This window comes from Camponotus vicinus, unplaced genomic scaffold (assembly GCF_025532165.1).
Source record: "Camponotus vicinus isolate PSW18456_S1 unplaced genomic scaffold, iyCamVici1.0 SCAF_14, whole genome shotgun sequence".
Classification (NCBI taxonomy): domain Eukaryota; kingdom Metazoa; phylum Arthropoda; class Insecta; order Hymenoptera; family Formicidae; genus Camponotus; species Camponotus vicinus.
In genome coordinates, this window is record NW_028141950.1 from 13,516,715 (window position 1) to 13,533,017 (window position 16,303).

Consider the following 16,303-nt stretch of genomic DNA (forward strand, 5'->3'; position numbering starts at 1 on the left):
CTACGTCCACGTCGTTGATCCTGGATAACGCTGAAAGCGAGAAAGTATCATAGGTACTATTATCGAACTTTGAGCCTTTCCAGAACGAAAACGGCTCGTAGGATTGACTTGTGACAATGGTAACTTTTGATCAGCATTACTTGAAGTACAAAATGGCAAAGTTTCAGCCAATTTTACCGAAAGCCATTTTCCATATGTTTTCTGCGGGGTCCTTTGGGTCACAAAAAATATTTTACAAAATAGCAGACGTGGAGGAGATAGACTTTGATGAATGGATAGACTTTGACGAATGGAAAACAAACTTTTTTTTAATTGTTGCATTGCTCAAGAGAATCGGCTTCCTGGTACGAAAATGTGTAAGTTTTTAAGCTCATTTGTTTCCTAACAAATCCATATTTTAATTTTGTTTTAACTTTATTTTATCTCAGGACGGTAATTTTTTGCTGATTTATTGTTATTAAAAGATGTTTATTTATTGCTATTGAATGATGAAAAATTGTGTTAATATTTAATGGCTCGTTTTTTTGCGTGTGAATGTAGATGTGTGGATAATATATCTGGAGGCCTGCCCCGGCCCTATCTTAGGGTCCATCCGCCACTGCTATTTGATACAGTGGGGATTTTAGTAGAGGGATCTTGGGGGATGTGGTCACTCTACGGCGTTGTGCTCATCGGTGCCGTTTCATACGGAAGGCCAGTCGGAAGCCAGCATGCACGCGAATACCTCCACCGGCACTTATTTGGTCAGCGAGCGACCTTTTCAAGGATCCTCCATGGCAATCGGCATTGCATCCATCGAGCGAGATATCAACATCGCTCTGGAGTCGCATATCACTGTGTTAAAAAGCAGCATTAGGTGTGAGGTCTGGATAGTTCAGTGGTCTAGAGCAGTTGCCCGGAAAGCGAGACTCGGGTTCGATTCCCGATCCAGCCACTTGCACCTCACATATTTTTCTAGTCTGCGAATATTGTTTTCTAGCAATTATTCGTTAGGCTGAAAAATGTGTGAATGCTCTCTCCACAGGATATGCGTCAATGCCGTTGCCACGGATGGATTCTGTCGCTCGTTGATCAAATGGGCGTAAAGACACGTCCGACCTCCTCCCACATACATCCCTATCTTTCATCTGGGCAACTGCTCTAGACCACTGAGCTATCCAGAACCACAGGGTGGTCCATTTAAGTAAGGTCACCTAAATATTTCTTCGAATTATGATGCAAAAATTATTTTTTACGTAATGTGAATGGTGTATCGAAGGACCAATATTCAACAATATTTAATATTTTTTTGCAAGGTCATTTTTTTCAGAGTTTTCAAGGTCATCGTGTTTTTTTGCATACAATGCATATTGCATCGTACTGATTAAAAAATACGTTCAGGCATGTATAATAATATGACCTTGAAATGAATTCGTTTCCAAAAATTAAAGTTTTACATAAAAATGTCGAGATTGTAGGCTTTGACCAAGACGAACCTATAAACAGAAAAAAAATATTTTATTGCACTAATAAAATATCTATTTAGAAGACGATCATGAAATGTATAAGGCAACATTCACTTTCTTTTAAGTTATTATTTTTGTAGATGTTCAAAATGATGTCCCTCTACGATGATACATTGTCTGAAACGAGCAATAACCGACTGTAATAATCTTTCGATTATTTCAGAATTAATATCAGCATAAGCTCTAACTTTATACATTCGAACTGTTTCCCTTAAACACTGATCATTTTTACTATAAATGAATATCATATTAATATGAATATCATATGAATATCATATTTTTTCTTACGTTGAGTAATTCATAAATACGTACACGTAGATCATCATAAATTCGTTACAAATACGTACACGTAAATATACTGACAAATTAAAAATGAAGAAAACTTTTAAATCGTCAGGGATCACTAGTATTATAATTATAAACATGTTTATTTACATTCTTAGGCTCTCGATTGTCGCGTCTTTTCCAAAACCTGCGATCTTGATAGACATAAATTTTATGTAAAATTTTAATTTTTGGAGATCGAGGTCATTTTAAGGTCATATTATTATACATGTCTAAACATATTTTTTGATCAGCTACAAGGTACAATAAAAAAAATATATATAATTGCAAAAAAACACCAATAAAAACTGAAGAAATGACCTTGAAAAAAAATATTCTTGCCGGATATTGGTCCTTCGATACCATTCATATTATGTAAAAAATATTTTTTGTATCATCATAACTCGAAGAGATATTTAGGTGGTCTTACTTAAATGGACCACCCTGTATATATCCCCAGTCAGTCTGTTCTAACAGTCTGTTCTTTCTAACAGATTTTGTCAAGTGCTTGCTATAAATTATTGTCAGCAGAAAGACAACAGATTGTATGCAAAACTTATTATATCAGATAATGATAACAACTTGTTATATTGTTATATCAGATAATGATAACAGAATGTTAGTAGAAATGTTACAAAACCTGCTGATATAATATGTTAGAGTGAGTCCCAATCGGACACAATACTTATTGGCCAGTTGAAAATTAAGGCTTTTGATTGATCAATCGTGCTGATTACCCTAGGTACCGGTATAAGTGGTGTGTCCGATCGGGAATGTGCGCAATCAGGACGATCCCATATGTTAGCAGGATACCAGCACAAACTGAATTGGCACAGAATTATCATAGCAGATTGGTAGCAGAAATCGACCATGATCTGAACAATGCAATTTGATGTCAGATTCTGCTCGGTTTCTGTCGACAATTTGTTGTCAGATTATGTTTTACAGACTATGACGCCAAAACACAAGTTTAATGCGGATACAGATTCTATGATTTTGGTATAGGATTTTGATTGAATCTGCTGCCAATCTGCTGCCAACCTGCTGACATTTTGCTTACTGAGTCTAGTGGATATCTTTGGTAGCTACTTAGGCCCATCCACAACTTATTCTAACCGAAGTTTAGCTCGTTAAAGGAGGATTTACATTGCGTCCAAAGCCCACTGTATCCAATCGGACGTCATACATCGGACATTGGACGCAATGTAAATCTTCCTTTAACGAGTTAAATTTCGATTAAAGTGAGTTGTGGAATTGGGCCTTAGTGGATATGGATATGTGGATGATATATACACATCTAGTGTAAAAATATCCCCGCTAGTTATTCGAGAGATATAGATATTTGTACATCTAAGATTACTAATTATCTATAGAGGACATAGACCTCATATAGATATTTAGATATTTATTAGATATCTAGTACATAATTTTTTTTGTGTGGGTTTAAGCGTGCTGAATATTAATCCTCAGAGAGAAAATGATGCAAGTGACCTAGACAACACAATGATATTTTAGGAACATCCGAAGGGCGTCTAGGATGGACATTACGGATATCCTATTGTATATATATTGTATATATATCCTATTGTATATATATTGTTGCGCCCGCTGAGTGATATATATCGAAACGCGCGCGGTACAACTATCGACACACGCTCACACTCGCACACTCGTGCACTCGGGAATAATAACACGGTTCTTTGAAACACAAGAACTTTAGTAGAATCACGAGAAACATACAAGAACTCAGAATAACTCAGAATAAACGGAACACAGGTTAACGCGCGATCGCTCAGCTTGACAATCGTTAAAAACAACATCTTGATAACGCGCGCAAAGACGATCTTCTTCCGTCGACGTACTTCCCGCCGACAGAATAACGGGTGGCAAATACATCCGCAGGGACGGGACGCGGGGGCGCAACAATATTATTACATAATTTTATCCCGGGATATTCAGGATGTCATGAGGAAGAACAAAAGATACCCGAATATTAGTTCCTAAGACATCCTCAGGATATCCTGTTGGACATCCTCAGGATGTCCTCCCACTCGGCTATAATATTACTAAAACATTGCTGTCATATTTTATTTGAAATATTTCGCGACCGTTTGTGCAACACTTCTGTAACGTTTTAATGTCCGCAATCATTTTCAATACGCAACCTTGTCAAAAAAGAACCCCGCACATTTTATATGACAAAAAGTAGCTTCGGTCACATTGGCTGAAATTGAAATGTGTTGGTGCTCAAAAGTTTCCTCGAGCAAAAAGTCCGAAAATCAAAAGTATCGAAGATACGATAATTTGAATGATTTTTACATAATGATGAATAATTTTTACATAAACCTTAAAATATCTAGTAAAATATTCATTTTTTTATTATCTTACCTTAATACTTTTATGTACAAAATAATGAGAGGAATCAATTGATGTAAAAAAAAACACAGTTGTTTTTAAGAAAAAATATGTAATTGTTAATTGCAAATTACATATTTTTTCTTCGAAACAATTATGAAATTACTATAAACTGAATTACGAAATTATTATAAACAATGTGTTTTCTTTACACCAATTGATTCCTCTCATTATTTTGTACATAAAAGTATTAAGCTAAGATAATCAAAAAATGAATATATTACTAGATATTTTATAGTTTATGTAAAATTGAAATATTATTTTAAGCTTCATAACTCGAAAAGTACTCAATGAAAAAATACTTTATTATAGTGTTTTGGAAAACTCTCGAGATGAGCTGCAAGAATATGCAATAAAAAGTAGGCGATTCCATTTAAAAAATTGAAGGTGACCTTCAAGTAACTATTCAAGGTCAAATTAATGACATCTTATGTCCCCCTTGAAACCATACAACTTTTGTCTGAAACATTTTTGCTGAAAATGATTCGTTGAAGAATTATCGAGGTGCGTTTTCTAAAATGGGACACCCTGTATAATGTGTGCCACTTCTACAGTATTTAATGATTCCAAACTCTTTGTCATGCGTGTATATATTACGCAGAGATCAAGCACAGCGCGCGCGCACACACATACATGCACGCGCGCATGCACACGTATATAACAAAAAAGGTTTGAACTCCTTAAATATTGTAGAAGTGGCATACATTAGATATAAATATTTTTTCAAGCACTCCCAGATAGCTAAATCTGTTAGAACAGATTTTCGTCAAATGCCCATTACAAATTTTAAAGGCAGAAAGATTACAGTTTGTGTAAAGAAACTGATATATTCGATTATGTTGCCAGCATGTCAGCAGAAATACAACAAAATCTGTTCACATGACTAAACAAAAGATTGTCAACAGAAACGAGCAGAACTTGTTGATATAACTGACGGCAGATTGATAGCAACAATTGAACAGAATCTGTGCGGCGCAATTTGACAACAGATTGTCGGCAGAAACCGAGCAAGATCTGCGCAATGAAATTTGATATCAAATTCTCGGCAGATATCGAGTAGAGCCTGCTGATATAACTGATGGCAGATTTATGGCAGAAATTGAACAGAATCTGTGCGGCGCAATTTAACAACAGATTGTCGGCAGAAACCGAGCAGGATCTGCGCAATGAAATTTGATATCAAATTCTCGGTAGATATCGAGTAGAGCCTGCTGATATAACTAATGGCAGATTTATAGCAGAAATTGAACAGAATCTGTGCGGCGCAATTTAACAACAGATTGTCGGCAGAAACCGAGCAGAATCTGCGCAATGAAATTTAATATCAAATTCTCGACAGAAATCGAGTAGAGCCTGCTGATATAACTGACGTCAGATTGATGGCAGAAATTGAACAGGATCTGTACGGCGCAATTTGACAACAGATTGTCAGCAGAAACCGAGCAGGATCTGCGCAATGAAATTTGATGTTAGATTGCCAGCAGAAACCGAATAGAGCCTGCTGATATAACTGACGTCAGATTGATGGCAGAAATTGAACAGGACCTGTACGGCGCAATTTGACAACAGATTGTCGGCAGAAACCGAGCAAGATCTGCGCAATGAAATTTGATATCAAATTCTCGGCAGATATCGAGTAGAGCCTGCTGATATAACTGATGGCAGATTTATGGCAGAAATTGAACAGAATCTGTGCGGCGCAATTTAACAACAGATTGTCGGCAGAAACCGAGCAGGATCTGCGCAATGAAATTTGATATCAAATTCTCGGTAGATATCGAGTAGAGCCTGCTGATATAACTAATGGCAGATTTATAGCAGAAATTGAACAGAATCTGTGCGGCGCAATTTAACAACAGATTGTCGGCAGAAACCGAGCAGAATCTGCGCAATGAAATTTAATATCAAATTCTCGACAGAAATCGAGTAGAGCCTGCTGATATAACTGACGTCAGATTGATGGCAGAAATTGAACAGGATCTGTACGGCGCAATTTGACAACAGATTGTCAGCAGAAACCGAGCAGGATCTGCGCAATGAAATTTGATGTTAGATTGCCAGCAGAAACCGAATAGAGCCTGCTGATATAACTGACGTCAGATTGATGGCAGAAATTGAACAGGACCTGTACGGCGCAATTTGACAACAGATTGTCGACAGAAATCGAGCAGGATCTGCGCAATGAAATTTGATGTCAAATTATCGGCAGAAATCGAGTAAAGGCTGCAGATATAACTGATGGCAGATTGATGGCAGAAATTTAACAGGATCTGTGAGGCGCAATTTGATAGCAAATTGATAACAAAAATCGAGCAGAATCTGCGCACACAATCTCTGATAGTAGATTGACGGCAGAAACGGAACAGAGTTTGCATGATTCGATAGTTCCTTCACTTACCGCTACGTGAGCTGTACTTTCTCGTAATCTAATTTCTGTCAGAAATATATATAAAGTCGCGAATATGAATAAAAGACTAAAAATATAGTAATTATCATTTTAATTTCTATCACTTTAATTTCTGATATCTGATACAAGCAGATGAGATTCAAAATATTAAACTGATTGGAATTAATATGATAAATGGGAAATTATTCATGTACTGCCTATTTAAAGCATAAAGCAAGAATTTAATTCTAAATAAATTACATCTCCAGTTTTACAAGTTACATTTACTTTTATCATTTACTTTATTATTAATTTAATTAAATTGAATTACCCAGATAGCTAAATCTGTTAGAACAGATTTTCGTCAAACACCCATTACAAATTTTAAAGGCAGAAAGACTACAGTTTGCATAGAGGAATTGATATATTCGATCATGTTGCCAGCATGTCAGCAGACATACAACAAAATCTGTTCACATAACTGGACAACAGATCGTCAATAGAAACCGAGCAGAACTTGTTGATATAATTGACGGCACATTGATGGCAGAAACCGAGCAGGATCTGTGCGGCGCAATTTTGACAGCAGATTGGTAACAAAAACCGAGCAGGATCTGCGCAATGAAATTTGATATTAAATTGTCGGCAGAAATCGGGTAGAGCCTGCTGATGTAACTGACGGCACATTGATGGCAGAAACCGAGCAGGATCTGTGCAGCGCAATTTTGACAGCAGATTGATAACAAAAACCGAGCAGGATCTGCGCAATGAAATTTGATATCAAATTGTCGGCAGAAATCGGGTAGAGCCTGCTGATGTAACTGACGGCACATTGGTGGCAGAAATCGAGCAAGATCTGCGCAACACAGTTTGATATCAGATTGGTTGCAGAAACCGAACAGGATCTGCGCAATGCAATTTGATATCAAATTCTTGGCAGATATCGAGTAGAGCCTGCTGATATAACTGACGGCAGATTGTTGGCAGAAATCGAGCAAGATCTGCGCAACACAATTTGATATTAGATTGGTTGCAGAAATCGAGCAGGATCTGCGCAATGAAATTTGATGTCAAATTATCGGCAGAAATCGAGTAAAGCCTGCAAATATAACTGACGGCAAATTGATAGCAGAAATTTAACAGGATCTGTGAGGCGCAATTTGATAGCAAATTGATAACAAAAATCGATCTGCGCACACAATCTCTGATAGCAGATTGACGGCAGAAACGGAACAGAGTTTGCATGATTCGATAGTTCCTTCACTTACCGCTACGTGAACTGTACTTTCTCGTAATCTAATTTCTGTCAGAAATATATATAAAGTCGCGAATATGAAGAAAAGACTAAAAATATAGTAATTATCATTTTAATTTCTATCATTTTAATTTCTGATGTCTGATACAAGCAAATGAGATTCAGAATATTAAACTGATTGGAATCAATATGATAAATGGAAAATTATTCATGTACTGCCTATTTGAGGCATAAAGCAAGAATTTAATTCTAAATAAATTACATCTCCAGTTTTACAAGTTACATTTACTTTTATCATTTACTTGATTATTAATTTAATTTAATTTAATTAGTCCTTCGCTATATGAGATATAACTACGATATAACATATATTACATTAATATATATTACGATATAACATTTATGTCATTTTAGAAGAAAATTGTAATTAACTTGCCGATAATATTCTTATTTAGCACTTGTAATAATCAATTTTGTTGCATTTATATAATATTAATAAAAGTAAGCGCAAATCTTGTGCAGTTTCTGCTGTCAATTTGCCATCAGGTTGCATGCGCAGATTTCTGCTCGGTTTCTGCTGGCAATCTAACATCAAATTGCATCGCGCAGATCCTGCTCGGTTTCTGCTGTAAATTTGCCATCAGATTGCGTGCACAGATTCTGCTCGGGTTCTGCCGACAATCTGTTGTCAGATCATGTTTTACAGATTCTGCTGACAATATGTTGTCAGGTTAGGTTTTACAGATTCTGCCGACAGTCTGTTGACAGGTTATGTTTTACAGACTCTGTCGCCAAAACAAAAGCTTAATGCGAACACAGATGGCTACGGTTCTGATATGGAAATCTGATCGAATTTGCTGCCAATCTGCTACCAACCTGCTAACATTTTGTTTACTGGGTAGTCCTTATATGAGATATAACTACGATATAACATATATTACATTAACATATATTACGATATAACATATGACATATATGTCATTTAAAAAAAAAATTGTAATTAACTTGGCGATAATATTCTTACTTAGCAGCTGTAATAATCCATTTTGTTGCATTTATAACATTAATAAAAGTAAGCGCAAATCTTGTGCAGTTTCTGCTGTTAATTTGCCATCAGGTTGCATGCGCAGATTCTGTTCGGTTTCTGCTGGCAATCTAACATCAAATTGCATCGCATAGATCCTGCTCGGTTTCTGCCGACAGTTTGTTGACAGGTTATGTTTTACAGACTCTGTTGTCAAAACAAAAGCTTAATGCGGACACAGATGGCTACGGTTCTGGTGTGGGATTCTGATCGAATTTGCTGCCAATCTGCTGCCAACCTGCTAACATTTTGCTTACTGGGTTTATATATTAATTTAATTTATGTATTCAAAAACAGGCGTTTTTTAAACTTCAATACCACCCACTTCAATCGTATCTTTTAGACATTTGATTTTTGGATTTTTTGTCTGAGGAAACTTTTGATCAACACCAACATATTTCAATTTCAGCCAATTTGACCGAAGCCACTTTTTTTATATAAAATATGCTGGATCCTTTCAGTAATATTTCGATAATATTACTGAAGTATTACTTTTTTCGTTTCTGATAAATGAATAGCTTAGAAATTTATAAAAATATAAAACTTTTTTTAGCAAATTTTTTACTTTTCTGAAAGATTTCAAAAATATTGCAAATGTAATATTATAAAAAAAATGATACAGGAATATATTTCTGAAATATTCCAAATACAAAGTTACAAAAATGTTATTGAAATATTTCTGAACATTACAATATTTTTTAATAATATTACATGCCGAATGGGTTAAACATTTATATAAGCATTGTTTTCATTCATTCCAGATAGTAAAGAATATCCCAAAATCATCCAAAATGTATTCAGGATGTCTTAAGTGATTTTATAGGATGTACTCAGGACATACGCCTCAAGATATCCTGGATATGTATGTGTAGGATGATATTAGGTTTTTAAGCCATATTTGAGTTTAGTGAATATACAGTGGACATTAATGAAAGATTTATACCTTATTGAAGTTTTTAACATCTTAAAATTATTTCACATATTTCATTATAATTAATGAAATCTCTAAATATACACATAAAATATTTAACATTAATATAAATATCTTGGAAATATTCCAGGACATCCTAGACATATTCAAGATAATCCTGAAGATGTCTTGTGCTATCTAGGGATGGATGCGATCGTGAAAATTGCACGATAGAAATCTATTTTGGATTGTAACAAAATTTTTTTATACGCATATTCCAGATTTAAAAAATTTTATATATACAATATATATTATTTGTAAAACAAAATATTTTCAAAAAAATTAATATTTTTGTATATTTCTATATGCACACATATATAAAACATTTGTTTTCAAGTAAATGTTTAGTTTAATCCACTAAATTTCAAAATAAAATAATTTTGAAATAAATTTAAAAAATTGTTAAAAATATACTTAATTGATCTCTTGTTATATAAAAACAAAAGTTTGAAAACTAAAGATCGTTATCTGATAATATAAAATTATTAAACATTAAAGGTGTCACTTCTGCGACGTTGTAGCACTGATGAAATAGTTTTAGATTATTCTATCATAAAAAAATATGCTTAGGTCGAAAGAAAAAGTAGTGAAAGAATTTGCAGGAAAAATATATTTAATCAATAAATTTTTAATTTTTTATAAAAATTTACATTTACAAGTTACTAATAAAATTGCATATTAGACGAGAAAGTTATTACTGTAATTAAAATTATTTTTAAAATTGTTTCAGAACAACATAATATTATTAGGATTCATTTAAAAGTTGAAAAATCTGTCGTATCGATGAAATATTGGCAATAGAAAGATATTTTGTTTTTACACAAAAAGACATCGATTAAGTATATTTTTAATAATTTTTAAAATTTATTCCAAAATTTATTTTTTAAAGCATATTTTTGTCAAAATTTAAGTGGAAACAGATAAAAAATATTTATTTGCCCCTATTATATCACACGAGTTTATTTAGTGTATTTTTAAAATAAGAATTATACCCAAAATAGCAGTCTGTAGAAAGCAGACTATGCCACGTGTCTGCTATCAACTAATGTTAACAAAAAAGCTACAAATTTGATACTGAAGCTATTATTACCGATTAAGTTGATAAATTGATGTCAAAAATCGAGCAAAGCCTGCTCATAGACTCTGACGCAGATTAGCGACAGAAACCAAGCAGGATCTTCGTGCACGTAATTTGACTGCAGATTGACGGCAGAAGTGGAACAGGGTTTGCATGCGTGATCTGATGGCAAATTGGCAACAATCTGCATTTGATTCGATAGTTCCTTCACTTACCGCTATGTGATGTACTTTCTCGCAATCAAATTTCGGTCAGAAATATATATAATAACAACCGATCCGACCTCGGTAAAACGCATACTCCCTCCGTTTTTTGCCAACCGTAGGTTGGCAGCAGTCGGGAGTAAAAAGTCGCGTATTAAGGGGGATAAACACTGTGACGGCAAAAAAAAATCAATTTTTTTTTTACATTTTCTTAAAGTATAACATGTGGAGTCTCCTAAAATATTATGCTGAAGTTCGTAAAAATAACAGAACTACAGCCGTTTTTGTTGCGCTCCGTAGGGGACTCCAGGCAGGTCATAAAAAACCGTTATCCGAAGCTGCCATTAAGGCAATTACTCTAGTATATAAAGATTTGAGCAGAACTGATTTGTTAGAGCGCTGTTTGGGCGGTTACACGCAAAATAATAACGAGAGCTTCAACGCTATGGAAGTTTGCTCTAAAAACAACATCTAGCAGTGCTAAAGTCGTTAAAACAGTTGCATACTTAGCTGTATGCATATTTAACGATGGCATTGAGTCTTTGTTAAACATTTTAACCATTTTAAATATTAAAATCGGACCGGTATTAGCTGAATACTGCCAAACGCAAGACTCCGGCCGCAATGCTGCAGCGGACAGACGCACATATGACACGATGTTTGACGGAGATTCGTTTGTTAGCAGTAGGAGAAAATCAGCCAGTACTTCCCGAAACACGCACAAAATGATGCATACTATGGCCCTGGATTGAATGAATTATAGTATGTTTGAAAAAAACGTATTTATTAACAAAATAACCGTACTTAAAACTTTAAACGCGTTTTTCTCGAAATGACATTTTCACAACTGGCCCTGCACTTTTCTTAGCCAATTTAAATCCAAATGACTTGAAATTTTAACAAGATATTTTTAAATATAATATCTTCAGTTGAGCGTACGGATTTTTTTTTACGATTGAAATTTCCCCAAAAAATACCAAAAAAACGGTATTTTTTTTAGACGATTTTCGAACTTTTTTTTTGAACGTGCGCCATTTTGCGAATAATTAAAATATTAAAATTTCCGTACGCTTAACTGAAACTACACTCATATACTTTAAGAAAATCTTGGGTTTTTTTATTTCAAATGACTTTTAAGGACTCCAGGTGCAGGGCCGATGGAGCTTGCGCGGCGTGCAGAGCCTACTACAGACACATTTTATACCAAGATAAAAATGTATTTCATCAAATAAAAAAATATTTTTCAACAGTTCTAAAGATGACTAATTCAATACAAAAACATTTATTTATCTACCTGCTTTATGGGCATCACAAAAAATTCGCTAAAAAGAGCTATTTTTTCGGCTGTCACAGTGTTTATCCTCCTTAATAAAAGATTAAAACTATAGCAACTATTTCTATCACTTTAATTTCTGATATCTGATACAAGCAGATGAGATTCAGAATATTAAACTGATTGAAATCAATAGGATAAATGGAAAATTATTCATTTCCTGCCTATTTGAAACATAAAGGAAGAATTTAATTCTAAATAAATTATATCTCAAGCTTTATAAGTTCAATTTAATTACTTTCACCATTTACTTTATTATTAATTTAATTAAATTGAACTAGTCCTTCACTATGTGAGATATAATTACGATATAACATATCCCTAACAGCACATGTAGATACTGAGAATGTTCGAAGAATATTGCAAAAGTATAATGCATATATTCTACATTCGAAATACATACTATGATATACTAAGTATACAGGGTTTAGCAAAAGTGTGGAAACCCCTTAATATTTCGAAAAATACGCATTTAAAAAAAAAATGTTTCATACAAAAGTTATAGGGTTTTATGTGGCGCATTACACAGCAACATTATTATGACCTCGAATAGCGTTGTCAAGGTTATGTGAAGGTCACCTCCAACTTTTTAAATGGGACACCCTATATGCTTTTGCATATTCTTGTAGCTTATCTCGAGAGCTTTCCAAAACACTATAATTCAGTTAGTTTTCATTAAGTACTTTCCGAGTTATGAGGCTTCAAATCATTTCTTAATTTTACATAAACCATAAAATATCTTGTAAAATATTCATTTTTCGATTATTTTACCTTAATACTTTTATATACAAAATAATGAGAGGAATCAATTAGTGTAAAGAAAACACACAGTTGTTTTTAAGAAAAAATATGTAATTGTTAATTGCAAATTAACATTAATTGCATATACATTTATATGAATGACCAGAAGTTGCAAATTCTGCTCGGGATCTGCTGCCAATCTGCCGTCAGATTACGCGCGCGCAGATCCTGCTCGGTTTCCGCCGACAATTTGACGTCAAGTCAAAAAAAAAATGTTAAGCAGATCCTGCTCGGTTTTTACTGATAATCTGCTGTCAGATTCTGTGAGCAGGTTTGGCTAGCAAATCGTGAGCCTATTGCGGACATAACGGATGCCAATCTGCTAGCAACTTTTGTGGAAATCTGTCGTCAATCTACTGACAAATTACGCGCATTTTGCTTACGGGGTATATATATATATATATATATATATAATCCATAAATAACCCGACGTTGTCAATAGTCGAAAGGTTAATATATGTTATTAGCTCTTTTATCGTTATATATTTTATAATAGCTTGTAATTATATTTGCTATCTTTCTGAATGATCTGTTTCACATTCACATATTTATCAAATTACATCTTTTTTCACTTTTAAAACATCCTTTAAAATATCTGACGAGTGAGCGAAACTCTCGATTTTTCGAATAGCTTTATAATTGCGACTGAAAGTTATTCTTAGGGAAAAAAATCAAAGATTATTAAAGAATTCTGTATATACTATAAACTTAAAAAATGTAAATATAAATGTGGAATTCTACACACATACAATAATGAAATGAATTAAAGTAATTAAGACAGTCTGACTAATGTAAATATACGCTTCTTACACATAGTGATAATGAGAAATGTGATCGAGATATGTTAATAAACATATGTAACTTAAAAAATAAAGTGGCTAATAAACTATAATGTTACATAATATTCGTATGCAAAATGTATTGTTATATTTTATACTGTGTATAAATCTAATACATGTACACATATAAAGGGTCCAAAGGAAGAATGTAAAAGTTTATTTTTAATTTTTTCGAGATGATTGCAATGTTGTAGCTGATAAAGTAGTTTTAGATTATTATAAGATAGCTTAGATCACAAAAGAAAATGCATACAGAGAAATATGTTTAGTCAATACAGATAAATTTGTTGTAAAAATTCACATTAAGTTACTAATAAAATTGCATATTTAGTTATTACTATAATCAAAATTATTTTAGGTGGCCCAGAATAACAAAACATTGTTATCATGATTCATTTAAAAAAGCATACAAATTACAAAAAATACTCTATTACAAAATTGACAAAATGAATGACCCAAAATTAATGTTCTAAATCCTTCATATATGATTGACTTCAAATATTAAACAATATATCTTAAGAGAATCTCTTGTGAGGATAAAATACAGAAAATAAATTTTCTTGAATAAAGATTTTTTAATTGTAAGTCAATAAAATATAAAAATTCTAAAAATATTCACATTTTTCTATTTACTGACAATATTATAATAGCATTATATTTTTTATATAAATAATTTTGTATTTCACTTTAATTTTTTATTTTTTTCCGCTGTATTGAGAATTAATTTCTTCCATATTTGCCTGCAGAAAATAGAAATTAAATTTATTTAAAATGGCAATTATTAAATGATATAATTATTACATATATGATGTCATATAACACTAATAAAGCTAATAAATAAAAAAGCTAATCTTACAGATTGTATTCGTAACATTTGATCTAATGCATGTGGGAGTAATGGACGTATACTATTAATTTCCATCGCAGTAAGATGATCTAATCTTGCATGCACTCCCTCGCTCTTTACAAAAGCATCAACAGATGTACGCAATTTAGACATTCTTATATCCCATATATCCTATATATAATGCAAATTTTGATAATACAATTTTTATTCTCTATGTTATTGTCTATGCTTATTGTATTTAGTCAATTTATCTACCTTTACAGATATCCTTATACGATCTGCGTCAGGTATATCGTCATTTGCCACATTTAATAAAATTTGACTTTCATCTATATAATGATTACTAGGCATCTCTGTAAACAACCTAATTCGTAAAATGTTTTATAAGTAAATGACGACATCGGATTTTGAAATATAAGATTATTTTGAAAAATATAAATAAATATCAATAAAAAAATAAAAACCAATAAAAAAAATATATCAATAAGTAGCAATTTTGGGGAATTGCTTACATACTTTGACATCTTTTCCATTTCTTTTCTGTCATTTAGACTTTCAATATTCATCCATTCTTGGTTAATAATACGACACTTTTGTTTCTGCTTGAGACACACGGCAAGCCAAATTGGTACTTTGACAGGCAAACCAGCGCGAAATGGCCCAACTGAGCCCGAGATCAAATAAATTATATCCAAATTGAAGTTAGGTACTATGTTAACTAGTTGCTTCTCGCCAAGAAATTCAATCTTACTCGGATCCATGTTTTGTTAAAATTTTAATTCGCTTTAAGTACCATTTTTTTATTGTCAATCAACATTTATAATCATTTTAACACTTCTTAATGTATCTCCTGTATCTGTATCCTGTATGTATTCCGATAGATTCTAAAGGCCTTTGCACAATGCTAGGCAACAGGCAATAAGAACAGAAATAGTATCTATTCTCTGCTCCTATTGGCGAATATTTTCTATTCCGCGTATTTATTGGTGAATAGTTTTAATTCCCTATTCCTATTGCCTGTTGCCTAGCATTGTGCAAGAGTCTTTATGCGTCGTCTACAATGAAATTTTAAGCGTCGTCTACAATGAGATTTTAAGGAGACTTAGGTCCATATTCTGAATCCTCTTTTATCGATAAAAGTGCCTCTAAAAGTGGCTTACAGCCAATCAGAAGGCTTATAAGCCACTTTTAAAGGCACTTTTATCAATAAAAGAGGATTCAGAATATGGACCTTAAGGCGTAAGACTTAAGAAATTGACCAAT

General features: G+C 33.1%; 1 protein-coding gene and 1 long non-coding RNA gene across 3 annotated transcripts; one reads left to right on the top strand and one right to left on the bottom strand.

Moving 5' to 3' along the window:
• The first annotated feature begins 5 nt into the window (after positions 1 to 5).
• On the top strand, positions 6 to 10,362 carry LOC145965459 (uncharacterized). Of its 2 annotated transcripts, none has more exons than XR_014436716.1 (3): positions 6 to 119; positions 244 to 356; positions 10,031 to 10,362. It is a non-coding gene; the product is annotated as an uncharacterized LOC145965459 (long non-coding RNA). The 2 variants fall into 2 exon arrangements; XR_014436717.1 differs by lacking the exon at positions 10,031 to 10,362 and adding an exon at positions 541 to 901.
• Positions 10,363 to 14,748: 4,386 nt separating this feature from the next.
• On the bottom strand, positions 14,749 to 16,067 carry Psf2 (DNA replication complex GINS protein PSF2-like protein). The gene is made up of 4 exons (XM_083087801.1): positions 15,557 to 16,067; positions 15,296 to 15,404; positions 15,050 to 15,211; positions 14,749 to 14,933 (listed from the first exon to the last, which is right to left on the bottom strand). The coding sequence occupies exons 1-4, from the start codon at positions 15,799 to 15,801 to the stop codon at positions 14,889 to 14,891; spliced, it is 561 nt and encodes a 186-aa protein (XP_082943927.1). The 5' UTR covers positions 15,802 to 16,067; the 3' UTR covers positions 14,749 to 14,888.
• Between the last annotated feature and the right edge of the window lie 236 nt (positions 16,068 to 16,303).